The sequence below is a fragment of the Salvelinus alpinus genome, chromosome 9 (genome assembly GCF_045679555.1).
Source record: "Salvelinus alpinus chromosome 9, SLU_Salpinus.1, whole genome shotgun sequence".
Taxonomy (NCBI): domain Eukaryota; kingdom Metazoa; phylum Chordata; class Actinopteri; order Salmoniformes; family Salmonidae; genus Salvelinus; species Salvelinus alpinus.
Window position 1 is genome coordinate 46,426,875 of NC_092094.1, and position 13,274 is coordinate 46,440,148.

Sequence of the window (13,274 nt, forward strand, 5' to 3'; positions counted from 1 at the left end):
TACAGTAAATGGCAATGTAGACGGGAAAGCTCATTTGAAACAATTTAACTCTGATTTTGAAAACATAAAATTGCTTAGTCAATGTGTTACTTTTAAAACAATTCAACAATGGACTAATAATATACTTGATAACTTTGTGATGCAAAGAAAAAGAAAAACGAATAAAGAAACTCACCTTATTTTCAGTTGCCCTAGTGGTAAAAAAACAAACATAATTAGGAATTAGCATATGCAGAATAGCAGGATCTCTATGGGAAAAAAGCTACAACGACCTCAAAGTAGAAACGGGTACAGAATGCAACAGAAAAAAGCTGTGCCCAATTTTTCAAGCTCTTAAAATACATACAAAATCTCTAAAACACCCTATACGGTAATAGTACAGGATAGTGGTTCCGAGATATAGCATTTTAGTTCTCTTAGTGTATCAGCATGACAAAATATAAATAACACAAACTAAGAAAGATTTCCTTTAAAGGCAATTTATTAGAAAAGTTGTCCACCTTTACCTCTACTACAGTAAACCAACTGTCAAACAATTACACACATCTTGTTTCTGTTTCTTTCTGTCTTCAAAAGAAACAAAGATGTATTACATAGTTCTGATATTAGTTGTAATGAATATCAGTATGTGGTTGACAGCTAGACATTACAGGACAGTAGTCAGCCACATCACACAAACACATCCCAATGATCTAAGAATCTCCCTGAAACATCTTCTTCCTGCCGTCCATGCCAGCCTTGTCGTCAATATTCTTACGCCAGTCACCAACGTCACGCAAATCCTTATCCTGTGATGATAGAAAGGGTGAGAAGACATCGAAGGGTGGAATATTAAGGCCTAAAGTGCATTCAACATTGACAATGTCTCCCTATGCAATATCTCTGTAATATATTGTGTTAGCCTAAAGGACAGATACTCACCTCTTTCTTCTCGTCTTTCTTCACTTGTTTCAGGTTGGATCTCAGATCCATGGTCACCTTGTGCTTGGAGCCCAGCAGAGCCTGGAGCATAGCATCAGCAGACATACGTACTTTCTTCAGGGCTGGCTTCTTGAACTTGCCCCTCATGTCAACGATTTTTATGTTTAGGTCTATAACCTGGTGGGTGTAATTTTTATACAGGAAAATCAGTGATTCAGGAGGGCTCAACGGAGGAAACATATACAAAGTTTGGATTGCAGCATAATAGTGAAGACATCAAAACTATGAAATAACACATATGGAATCATGTAGTAACCAATATATTTTATATTTCAGATTCTTCAAAGTAGCCACCCTTTGTCTTGTCTTGCTTTCTGCAGTGATACGCCATCCCATCTGGTTGGAGCTTAGTGCAACTATCATTTGTTTTTCAACAGGACAATGACCCAACACACCTCCAGGCTGTGTAAGGGCTATTTGACCAAGAAGGAAAGAGATGGAGTTCTGCATAAGATGACCTGGCCTCCACAATCACCCGACCTCAACTCAATTAAGATGGTTTGGGATGAGTTGGCCCACAGAGTGAAGGAAAAGCAGCCAACAAGTGCTCAGCATATGTGAGAACTCCTTCAAAAATGTTGGAAAAGCATTCCAGGTGAAGCTGGTTGAGAGAATGCCAAGCGTGTGCAAAGTTGTCATCAAGGCTGGTGGTTGGAGCATTGGACTAGTAACTGAAAGGTTGCATGATCAAATCCCTGAGCTGACAAGGTACAAATCTGTTGTTCTGCCCCTTAACAAGGCAGTTAACCCACTGTTCCTAGGCCATCATTGAAGATAAGAATTTGTTCTTAACTGACTTGCCTAGGCTAAGGGTGGCTACTTAGAAGAATCTAAAATATAATTAGATTTGTTTAACACTTTTTTGTATTACTACATGATTCCATGTGTTATTTCATGGTTTTGATGTCCTCAATATTATTATACAATGTAGAAAATAGTCAAAATAAAGAAAAAACCTTGAATGAGTAGGTGTGTCCAAACTTTTGACTGTTACTGTAATTACAGTATATACAGTACATTCATTCAGTGTATATGAAGGGGAGGAGACAGGACAAAGAAGGATTTTTAAGCCTTGAGAGACAAGCCTTGAGAGACAAAATATTTAAGTGCCTTTGAACGGGCTATGGTAGTTGATGCCAGGCGCTCCGGTTTGAGTAAGAACTGCAACGCTGCCGGGTTTTTCATGCTTAACAGTTTCCCATGTGTATCAAGAATGGTCCAACACCCAAAGGACATCCACCCAACTTGATACAACTGTGGGAAGCATTGGAGTCAACATCAGCCAGCATCCCTGTGGAACGCTTTCGACACCTTGTAGAGTCCATACCCCGACGAATTGAGACTGTTCTGATGGCAAAAGGGGATGCAATATTAGGAAGGTTTTCCTAATATTTTGTAGACTCAATATATATATATATACACAGTTGAAGTCGGAAGTTTACATACACTTAATTTGGAGTCATTAAAACTCGTTTTTCAACCACTCCACAAATGTCTTGCTAACAAACTATAGTTTTGGCTGGTCGGTTAGGACATCTACTTTGTGCATGACACAAGTCATTTTTCCAACAATTGTTTACAGACAGATTATTTCACTTATAATTCACTGTATCACAATTCCAGTGGGTCAGAAGTTTACATACACTAAGTTGACTGTGCCTTTAAACAGCTTGGAAAATCCCAGAAAATGATGTCATGGCTTTAGAAGCTTCTGAAAGGCTAATTGACATCATTTGAGTCAATTGGAGTTGTACCTGTGGATGTATTCCAAGGCCTACCTTCAAAACTCAGTGCCTCTTTGCTTGACATCATGGGAAAATCAAAAGAAATCAGCCAAGACCTCAGAAAAAGAATTGTAGACCTCCACAAGTCTGGTTCATCCTTGGGAGCAATTTCCAAACGCCTGAAGGTACCATGTTCATCTGTACAAACAATAGTACACAAGTATAAACACCATGGGACCACGCAGCCGTCATACTGCTCAGGAAGGAGACGCGTTCTGTCTCCTAGAGATGAACGTACTTTGGTGCAAAAAGTGCAAATCAATCCCAGAACAACAGCAAAGGACCTTGTGAAGAAGCTGGGGGAAACAGTATCTATATCCACAGGTACAAAAGTATCTATATCCACAGTAAAGCGAGTCCTATATCGACATAACCTGAAAGGCCGCTCAGCAAGGAAGAAGCCACTGCTCCAAAACTGCTATAAAAAAAGCCAGACTATGGTTTGCAAATGCACAATGGGACAAAGATAGTACTTTTTGGAGAAATGTCCTCTGGTCTGATGAAACAAAATAGAATTGTTTGGCCATAATGACTATCGTTATGTTTGGAGGAAAAAGGGGGAGGCTTGCAAGCTGAAGAACACCAGCCCAACCGTGAAGCAAGGGGGTGGCAGCATCATGTTGTGGCCGTGCTTTGCTGCAGGAGGGACTTGTGCACTTCACAAAATAGATGGCATCATGAGGCAGGAAAATGATGTGGATATATTGAAGCAACATCTCAAGACATCAGTCAGGAAGTTAAAGCTTGGTCGCAAATGGGTCTACCAAAGGGACAGTGACCCCAAGCATACTTCCAAAATTGTGGCAAAATGGATTAAGGACAACAAAGTCAAGTGACCAAAACATCAGCCAGGAAGCATAGGAACTGAGAAGTGGTCTGTGGTCACCACCTGCAGAACCAGTCCTTTATTGGGGGGTGTCTTGCTAATTGCCTATAATTTCCACCTTTTGTCTATTCCATTTGCACAACAGCATGTGAAATGTATTGTCAATCAGTGTTGCTTCCTAAGTGGACAGTTTGATTTCACAGAAGTGTGATTGACTTGGAGTTACATTGTGTTGTTTAAGTGTTCCCTTTATTTTTTTGAGCAGTGTATATACACTACCGTTCAAAAGTTTGGGTCACTTAGAAATGTCCTTGTTTTCTGTCCATTAAAATAACATCAAATTGATCAGAAATACATTGTAGACATTCTTAACGTTGTAAATGACTATTGTAGCTGGAAACGGCAGATTTAGTAGCAAAGTAGCCATCCAGGCAAAGGGTGGCTACTTTGAAGAATCTCAAATATATTTAGATATGTTTAACACTTTTTTGGTTACTACATGATTCCATATGTGTTATTTCATAGTTTTGATGTCTTCACTATTATTATAAAATGTAGAAAATAGTTTAAAAAAAGAAAAACCCTGGAATGAGTAGGTGTGTCCAAACTTTTGACTGGTACTGTATATACACAAATACTTTATTGTAAATAAGAATAGAATATGTATCTCAACATTTCTAGATTAATGTGGATGCTACAATGATTACGGATAATCCTGAATGAATCGTGAAAAATGATGAGTGAGTAAGGTGGGTCAAAGATCATATTCCCAAGACATGCTAACCTCTCCCTATTACCAGTAACAATTCATCCAGGAATTTCCGTAACCATGGAAGCATCCACATTAACGTAGCAGTGTTTAGAAACATATATTGTTATTTACAATAAAGGTGACTCCGAAATGACAGGATACATTATTTAACATTCATTTCTATTTGGCACAAAATAATCTGAAACACTATGAAAACGAACTTGAAATGCATCCAACAAGATTGTACGGTCCCAAACGTGAGAAACCCTCCCTGGTCTTTGTGGTTGAATCTGTGTTTGAAATTCACTGCTCGACTGAGGGACCTTACAATTATCTGTATATGTGGGGTACAGAAATGATGTAGTCATTCAAAAAAATTATTTCAAACACTATTATTGCGCAGTGAGTGTGCCCATACAATTTATGTGACTTGTTAAGCATGTTTTTACACCTGAACTTTCTTAGGCTTGCTATAACAAAGGGATTGAATACTTATTGACATACTGTAAGACATTTCACCTTTCCATGTTTTATTAATTTGTACACATTTAGAAATATCATAATTCCACTTTGAAATAATGGGGTATTGTTTGTGGGTCAGTGACAAACAAATCTAAATCATATAAATGTACAATTCAGGCTGTAACACAACAAATGTGGAAAAAGTCAATCGGTGTGAATACTTTCTGAAGGCACTGTTCTATCTACCACACAGTGAGGTTCAAAATTATTGACACCCTTGATAAAGATGAGCAATAATGACTGTATAAAATATATAATAAAAAATTTGAGCTAAATTTTATGCAACAAAAAAAAGGAAATTATATTGTTTTATAGTAATACAATTGCTCAGAGAAAGAGATATTGTTTAACGATTAATATCGTTTTTTTCTCAAAAAGTTAGGGGACAAAATTATTGACTACCCTAAAGATTCTTATAAATTAAGTACTCAAAGGTTCAGCATTTGGTCCCATATTCCTAGCACGCAATGACTACATCACGGGTAGATGGGTAAAAAAAAAACAACAGAAAGACAGACATTGAATATCCCTTTGAGCATGGTGAAGTTTTTAATTACACTTTGGATGGTGTATCAATACACCCAGTCACTACAAAGACACAGGCGCCCTTCCTAACTCAGTTGATGGAGAGGAAGGACAGCGCTCAGGGATTTCACCATGAGGCCAATGGTGACTTTAAAACAGCTACCAATTTTAATGGCTGTGATGAGAAAACTGAGAATGGATCAACAACATTGTAGTTACTCCACAATACTAACCTAAATGTCAGAGTGAAAAGAAAGAAATCTGTACAGAATAAAAAATATTCCAAAACATGCATCATGTTTGCAACAAGGCACTAAAGTAAAACTGCAAAAAATGTGGCAGAGAAATGAACTTCATGCTCTTAATACAAAATGTTACGTTTGGGGCAAATCCAACATAACATCTCATTGAGTACCACTCTTCATATTTTCAAGCATGGTGGTGGCTGCATCATGCTTGTCATTGGCAAGGACTAAGGAGTTTTTTTTTACATAAAAATAAATGGAAAAGAGCTAACCAGAGGCAAAATGCTAGAGGAAAACCTGGTTCAGTCTCCTTTCCAACAGACACTGGGAGACAAATTCACTTTTCAGCAAGACAATAAGCTAAAACACAAGGCCAAATTAACACTGGAGTTGCTTACTAAGACAACATTGAATGTTCCTGAGTGGCCTTGTAACAGTTTTGACTTAAAATGGCAAGACTTGAAAATGGTTGTCTAGCAATGATCAACAACCAACTTGATACAGCTTGAAGAATTAAAAAAAAAGAATAATGTGCTGATATTGTACAATCCAGGTTTGCCAAACTCTCAGAGACTTACAAAGAAAGACTCACAGCTGTAATTGCTGCCAAAGGTGATTCTAATGTGTGTATACTTATGTTAATTATATATTAGTGTGTTTTATTTTTATTTGTAATGTTTTTTATGTTAGAATTTTTCTTCCACTTTGACATTAGTGTATTTTCTGTAGATAGACCGAAAAATGACAATTAAATCCATTTTAATCTGTTAAAATGTTTGTTGCGGTGTGAATACTTTCTGAAGGCACTGTAAATTTATTTATATTGAAACATAAATCAATTAAAAGAGGGTTGCTTACCTCATTGCAAACCATGACTGCTTTGTATTCTAAGTTGTATCTCTCCTCATCAATCACATTAATTTTGTCGTACATCTTTGTGCAAAGGTCCTAATGAAAGAATTAAACAAAGAAAAATGTTACCACCAGCATATAATACCTTAACTTCCTCGGTACAGCTGAACCTGATAGAAGCACAACTCATACAGCACACTGTATCAAGCAGGTATGATATGTTTTCATAATATCTGTGAATATCTGAATATCATACCACCAAATCATCCTTGGAGTGGGGAATCTCCAGAGGAGGGCAGTTCTCGTCCATGTATCTCTCCCTCTCTTTAACTTTCTCTAATGCTTCAGCTTCGAGCAAATCCTTAGCAACTGCCAGCATACAACTCTGAAGACAAATTTATGACAACCTATATTTTGACAGTTGATAAGACGATTGACCAATATCTCCCTTTGATTTACTATTTTATAAAAAAGTGTCTTTTATTAATATTTTTATACATTATTTACGTTTTTATTACATAAAAAACAAAGCATTAAAGGAAGGGCTGAGTGGGATTCCTTACCTTCAGAGTATGCTTACGGCTTGAGGACACATTGCCTTTCTTGCTATTGGACAAAGGAGAGAAAGTCAGGTTTAGTAACACTACAAACCAACTCATATTATATCATAATCCAATTCTGAATGATGTCTCTGCACAATTTTTGTTTTAAGTGTTTCACTGTCCATACTTTCATACTTGCATATTTTTGTTTTTGCTATAAACAGCATCATTCAAACATGGATTTATGGCACAGTGGACACCTTTTATTTATTTGGTGCAGAGACAATTCAGAATGGGATTCTGATTTAATATGAGTTGGTTTGGAATGTTTTGGAGCGTTTTCCATCATGCTTTAGACACATTTTCATAATGTATTGTAGTCAAAGGCAATTGATTACTCAGCAAAATGTGACAACCAATTTTCTCTGTAAGAAATAAGATATAAAACAATGGTTTGGGGGATCAACTACAAGCCCAGAGAGAGTGAAAATAAGGCCATGTAAAAATGAGTGAAAGACCCCTTTGAAACACAACATGCAAATGAATTGGCATATACTTACTCAGCCATCTTAAGTGTTTGGTGTCTTCTATTCCAAAAAATGAAAAACAATAATAATCATGAAATGTGTACTTATAACAGCTTTGGACACACATACTTATTCCAGGGTTGTTCTTCATTTCTACTATTTTCTACATTGTAGAATAAAAGTGAAGACATCGAAACTATGAAAAAACACATATGGAATCATGTAGTAACCAAAAAATGTTAAACAAATCAAAATATATTTTATATTCTTCAAAGTAGCCACCCTTTGCCTTGATGACAGCTTTGCACACTCTTGGCATTCTCTCAACCAGCTTCATGAGGTAGGCACCTGGAAACATTTCAATTAGCAGGTGTGCCTTCTTAAAAGTTAATTTGTGGAATTTCTTAATGCAGTTGAGCCAATCAGTTGTATTGTGACAATTTATTTTACCTCTATTTAGCTAGGCAAGTCAGTTAAGAACAAATTCTTATTTTCAATGACGGCCTAGTAACAGTGGGTTAACTGCCTTGTTCAGGGGCAGAATGACAGATATTTACCTTGTCAGCTCGGGGATTTGATCTTGCAACCTTTCGGTTAATAGTCCAACACTCTAACCACTAGGCTACCTGCTGCCCCTACAATGTAGGGGTGGTATACTGAAGATAGCCCTATTTGGTAAAAGACAAAGTTCATATTATGGCAACAGATGACGCAATCTCAATCGCACTCCACACTTCCCTTTCCCACCTGTACAAAATGAACACCTATGCGAGAATGCTGTTCATTGACTACAGCTTAGCGTTCAACACCATAGCGCCCACGAAGCTCATCACTAAGCTAAGGACCATGGGACTAAACACCTCCCTCTACAACTGGATCCTGGACTTCCTGATAGGCTGCCCTCAGGTGGAAAGGGTAGGCAACAACATGTCTGCCACGCTGATCCTCAACACTGGGGCCTCTCAGGGGTGTGTACTTAGTCCCCTCCTGTACACCCTGTTCACCTATGACGGCGTGGTCAAACACGACTCCAACACCATAATTAAGTTTGCTGATTACACAACACTGGTAGGCCTGATCACCAACTACGATGAGACAGCCTATAGGGAGGAGGTCAGAGAACTGGCAGTGTGGTGCCAGGACAACAACCTCTCCCTCAATGTGAGCAAGACGAAGGAGCAGATCGTGGACTACAGGAAAAGGCGGGCCGAACAGTCCCATTTTAACATCAACGGTGCTGTAGTAGAGCAGGTCAAGTGTTTCAAGTTCCTTGGTGTCCACATCACCAATGATCTATCATGGTCCAAACACACCAAGACAGTCGTGACGAGGGACTGTTTTCTCTGCTACAGCACGGCAAGCGGTACCGGAGTGCCAAGATGCTCCTTAACAGCTTCTACCCCCAAGCCATAAGACTGCTGAACAATTAATCAAATGGTCACTGGACTATTACATTGACCCCCTCCATTTGTTTTGTACACTGCTGCTACTCGCTGTTATTATCTATGCATTGTCACTTCACCCCTTCCTACATGTACAAATTACCTCTAACCTGTACCTCCTCACACTGACCAGGTACCGGTACCCCCTGTATGTAGCCTCATTATTGTTATATTATTGTGTTACTTTTTATATTTTTTTACTTTAATTTATTTGGTAAATATTTTTAAGAGTTTATTAACTCTTCTTGAACTGCATTGTTGGTTAAGGGCCTGAAAGTAACCATTTCACGGTAAGGTCTACACTTCTTTTATTCGGCGCATGTGACAAATAAAGTTTGATTTGATTTGAAACAAGCAAAGAGAAACGACAGTCCATCATTACTTTAGGACATGAAGGTCAGTCAATCCGGAACATTTCAAGAACGTTGAACGTTTCTTCAAGTGCAGTCGCAAAAACCATCAAGCGCTATGGTGAAACTGGCTCTCATGAGGACCGCCACAGGAAAGGAAGACCCAGTTACCTCTGCTGCAGAGGATAAGTTCATTAGAGTTAATTGCACATCAGATTGCAGCCCAAATAAATGCTTCATGGAGTTCAAGTAACAGACACATCTCAACATCAACTGTTCAGAGACGACAGTGCGAATCAGGCCTTCATGGTCGAATTGCTTTAAAGAAACCACAACTAAAGGACACCAACCAATAAGAAGAAGAGACTTGCTTGGGCCAAGAAACACAAGCAATAGAGATTAGACCGGTGGAAATCATCTGTCCATTGGTCTAAATTTGAGATTTGATATTTTTGGTTCCAACCGCCGTGTCTTTGTGAGACGCAGCGGAGTCGGTGAACGGACGATCTCCGCATGTGTAGTTCTCACCGTGTCACTTTGCTGGTGACACTGTCAGTAATTTATTTAGAATTCAAGGCACATTTAACCAGCATGTCTACCACAGCATTCTGCAGTGATACGCCATCCCATCTGGTTTGAGCTTAGTGGGACTATCATTTATTTATCAACAGGAAAATGACCCAAAACACCCCTTCAGGCTGTGTAAGGGCTATTTGACCAAGAAGGAGAGTGATCGAGTGCTGCATCAGATGACCTGGCCTCCACAATCACCTGACCTCAACCCAATTGAGATGGTTTGGGATGAGTTGGACCACAGAGTGAAGGAAATGCAGCCAACATGTGTTCAGCATATGTGGGAACTCATTCAAGACTGCTGGAAATGCATTCCTCATGAAGCTGGTTGAGAGAATGCCAAGAGTGTGCAAAGCTGTCATCAAGGCAAAGGGTGGCTACGTTTCACTTTGCTTATTTGAGCTGTTCTTCCCATAATATGGACTTGGTCTTTTACCAAATAGGGCTGTCTTCTGTATACCACCCCTATCTTGTCATAAACAACTGATTGGCTCAAACGCATTAAGAAGGAAAGACATTCCAAGGCACACCTGTTAATTGAAATTAATTCCAGGTGACTATCTCATGAAGCTGGATGAGAGATTACCAAGAGTGTGCAAAGATGTCGTCAAGGAAAAAGAGTGGCTACTTTGAAGAATCTAAAATATATTTTAATTCGCTAAACACTTACGGTTACTTTCTGTTTCCATATGTGTTATTTCATAGTTTTGATGTCTTCACTATTATTCTACAATGTAGAAAATAGTAAGCATGAAGAAAAGCCCTGGAATGAGTAGGTGTGTCCAAAGTTTGACTGGTACTGTAGGTTTAGGTAAATTGAGAATGTTAGACAGGTCAATACAAAACAGTTTCACTTTTTTCAAGCACATCGAATAACAGCTCTCTAGATTGTTTCTAATTAGTGTTATTGAGTCTGTCCCTTCTTATAATTGTCCCCACTCTCCTATACTTCCAACAGGGGCCATGCAGCCAGCATTGACAATGGACGTCTTTGCTTGGGTTTGTAATGGAGACAAGTAATTAGAATACATTCCGAATCCCTTAAACTCAGCCGACACAATCTTTGGTCTGGGCTCAGGGTGTCCCCGGAGATGGGAACGTTATCTTGAGTTGAGTGGAGGAGATCTAAATTGGTCCTAGATCTTGTCTTAAGTGGCTCTACTTTATGGCAGACTTGTCTCCGAGAGGTCACAGTAAGCCAACACGACAGCTGGTGGTGCCTTCTAGAACATCCCTTAGATGACCAAGACGTTAGGCCACGTTAGGCCAAAAATAACTGCTTCTGCTCTATCAGGTCTGTTCAGTGCACTACCTCAACTGTCTCCACTCTTCATGATTACATACACTGAATAGATGTTATAAGCATCTCTCTTTTTCTTTCGAGGGTAATTATTGTTCAGATTCAAATTCAGATTAGTTTACTGTGTAATAAACCAAAGCCATGAATGTCTCATAATGATATTTAAAAGGAGTAGAGTTCTCAAAAACTCCAGTCCTAGACAGTACATTTCAGACCTGCAGAAGAGTGGGTACTTCAGAGAGCTGCACAGTACTTTTAAAATTGGAATAGTATAACTCCAGCTTCAATAAGCTCAATGACACAGGCATAGAGGTATTTACAATACAGCAACTCTTGGGTGCTGACATGTCAGCTGTTCAACTTGCCGTGGTATGAGCTCATCTATTAACAAAGACATATCCTCACTATGCCCATGAACTCCAGTACAGTAACTCAAGTGCTTTAGTCATATCGAAAATCAAAACGCAGGACATTTTTGCGGCTCCGAAAATGTAGTGGAGCAAATACTGTGAATTAGGTTATACACTGGGTGTACTAAACATTAGGAACACCTGTTCTTTCCATGACAGACTGACCAGGTGAATCCAAGTGAAAGTTATGATCCCTTATTGATGTCACTTGTTAAATCCACTTCAATCAGTGGAGATGGAGTGGAGACAAGTTAAAGAAGGATTTTTGAGACATGGATTGTGTGTGTGTGCCATTCAGAGGGTGAATGGGCAAGCCAAACTATTTAAGTGCTTTTGAAAGGGGTGTGGTAGGTGCCAGGTGCACCGGTTTGAGTGTGTCAAGAACTGCACCACTGCTGGGTTTTTCATACTCAACAATTCCCTGTGTATATCAAAAATGGTCCACCACCCAAAGGACATCCAGCCAACTTGATACAACTGTGGGAATCATTGAAGTCAACTTGGGCCAACATCCCTGTGGAACGCTTGTAAAGTCCATCCCCCAACAAATTGAGGCTGTTCTGAAGGCAAAAGTGGGTGCAAACTCAATATTAGGAAAGTGTTCCTAATGTTTTGTACACTCAGTGTATGTTCAGATGGCGAATTAGGTGATGTATCAGAGATGTCTACGATGTTGTAACAGGCTGTTTAGTTATGTCCAAAATATGTTGACAGGAAGGAAAACATTTGTAGATCACTTTCAGATCCATGTCTTGTGGTGGTGTACCCTTTCAGCATGTCAAATCATCAGTCCATATATCAATCATTTACCACCCCGTGGACAATTATACAGTTGATGTCTGCTCACTAAAACATATTTAATACACTACTGGTACCTGAGAAACTTTTCTTTATGCAAATACTACTATTGAAATGTTACACATTAAGATCCATCAACAACATAAATCAAGAAATACTGTACAAAACAACTGAAATGTCAAATGTGTTGAAATAAACCAAGTAATTAAGAAATGTATGTGTGCACTTTAAAACACTGATGTCAATATTTTATCATTTACATTTGAGTCATTTAAACATGGATCATTTTATTGCAATCCAGCCGACTATGAAAATATGTATTAGTGAAAGACATTACATTTGTTTAAATAGGAATAAAATGTAATAGACAGAGAGCATTACCATGTGAAGCAACGATCCAAAAACCTTAATTTATAGCCAATGTTAATAGCCAATTAAAAAATGAGTAATCGCATTCAAATACAATTCCAATGCACAATACAATTCTCATACATTTCACAAATTCAAATGCATTTCACATGCTAAAATCTTTTTCTCAACCAACAGCTAGGTAATTACATTAAATCTGTAATAGGCATATCACTATAATACTACAAGTACTCATGAATAAGTTGGCGCAAAGACGTCATGCTGCTATATAGTAATTAAGTTTCTCCGAAAATCAAAATCTCTAAATGATTCTTCTTTCCTCTGGATAGTGTCTAACTAGATAGAAGTACAGAACAGAGACAGACTTGATGGTTCTCACCTTGGAACTGAGGAGAGCAGCACAGGCTTGTTAAGGGATGTCCAACTGACTGACTGACTGCAGGCAGCTCAAGTGTTAAGAAGGTATATATTGCATTC

General features: G+C 38.5%; 1 protein-coding gene across 1 annotated transcript; it reads right to left on the minus strand.

Moving 5' to 3' along the window:
* Positions 1–153: 153 nt before the first annotated feature.
* Positions 154–13,274, minus strand: LOC139530216 (troponin I, fast skeletal muscle-like). The gene is made up of 7 exons (XM_071326423.1): positions 13,177–13,274; positions 7,589–7,615; positions 7,050–7,092; positions 6,743–6,871; positions 6,493–6,582; positions 922–1,098; positions 154–788 (listed from the first exon to the last, which is right to left on the minus strand). The coding sequence occupies exons 2-7, from the start codon at positions 7,594–7,596 to the stop codon at positions 693–695; spliced, it is 543 nt and encodes a 180-aa protein (XP_071182524.1). The 5' UTR covers positions 7,597–7,615; positions 13,177–13,274; the 3' UTR covers positions 154–692.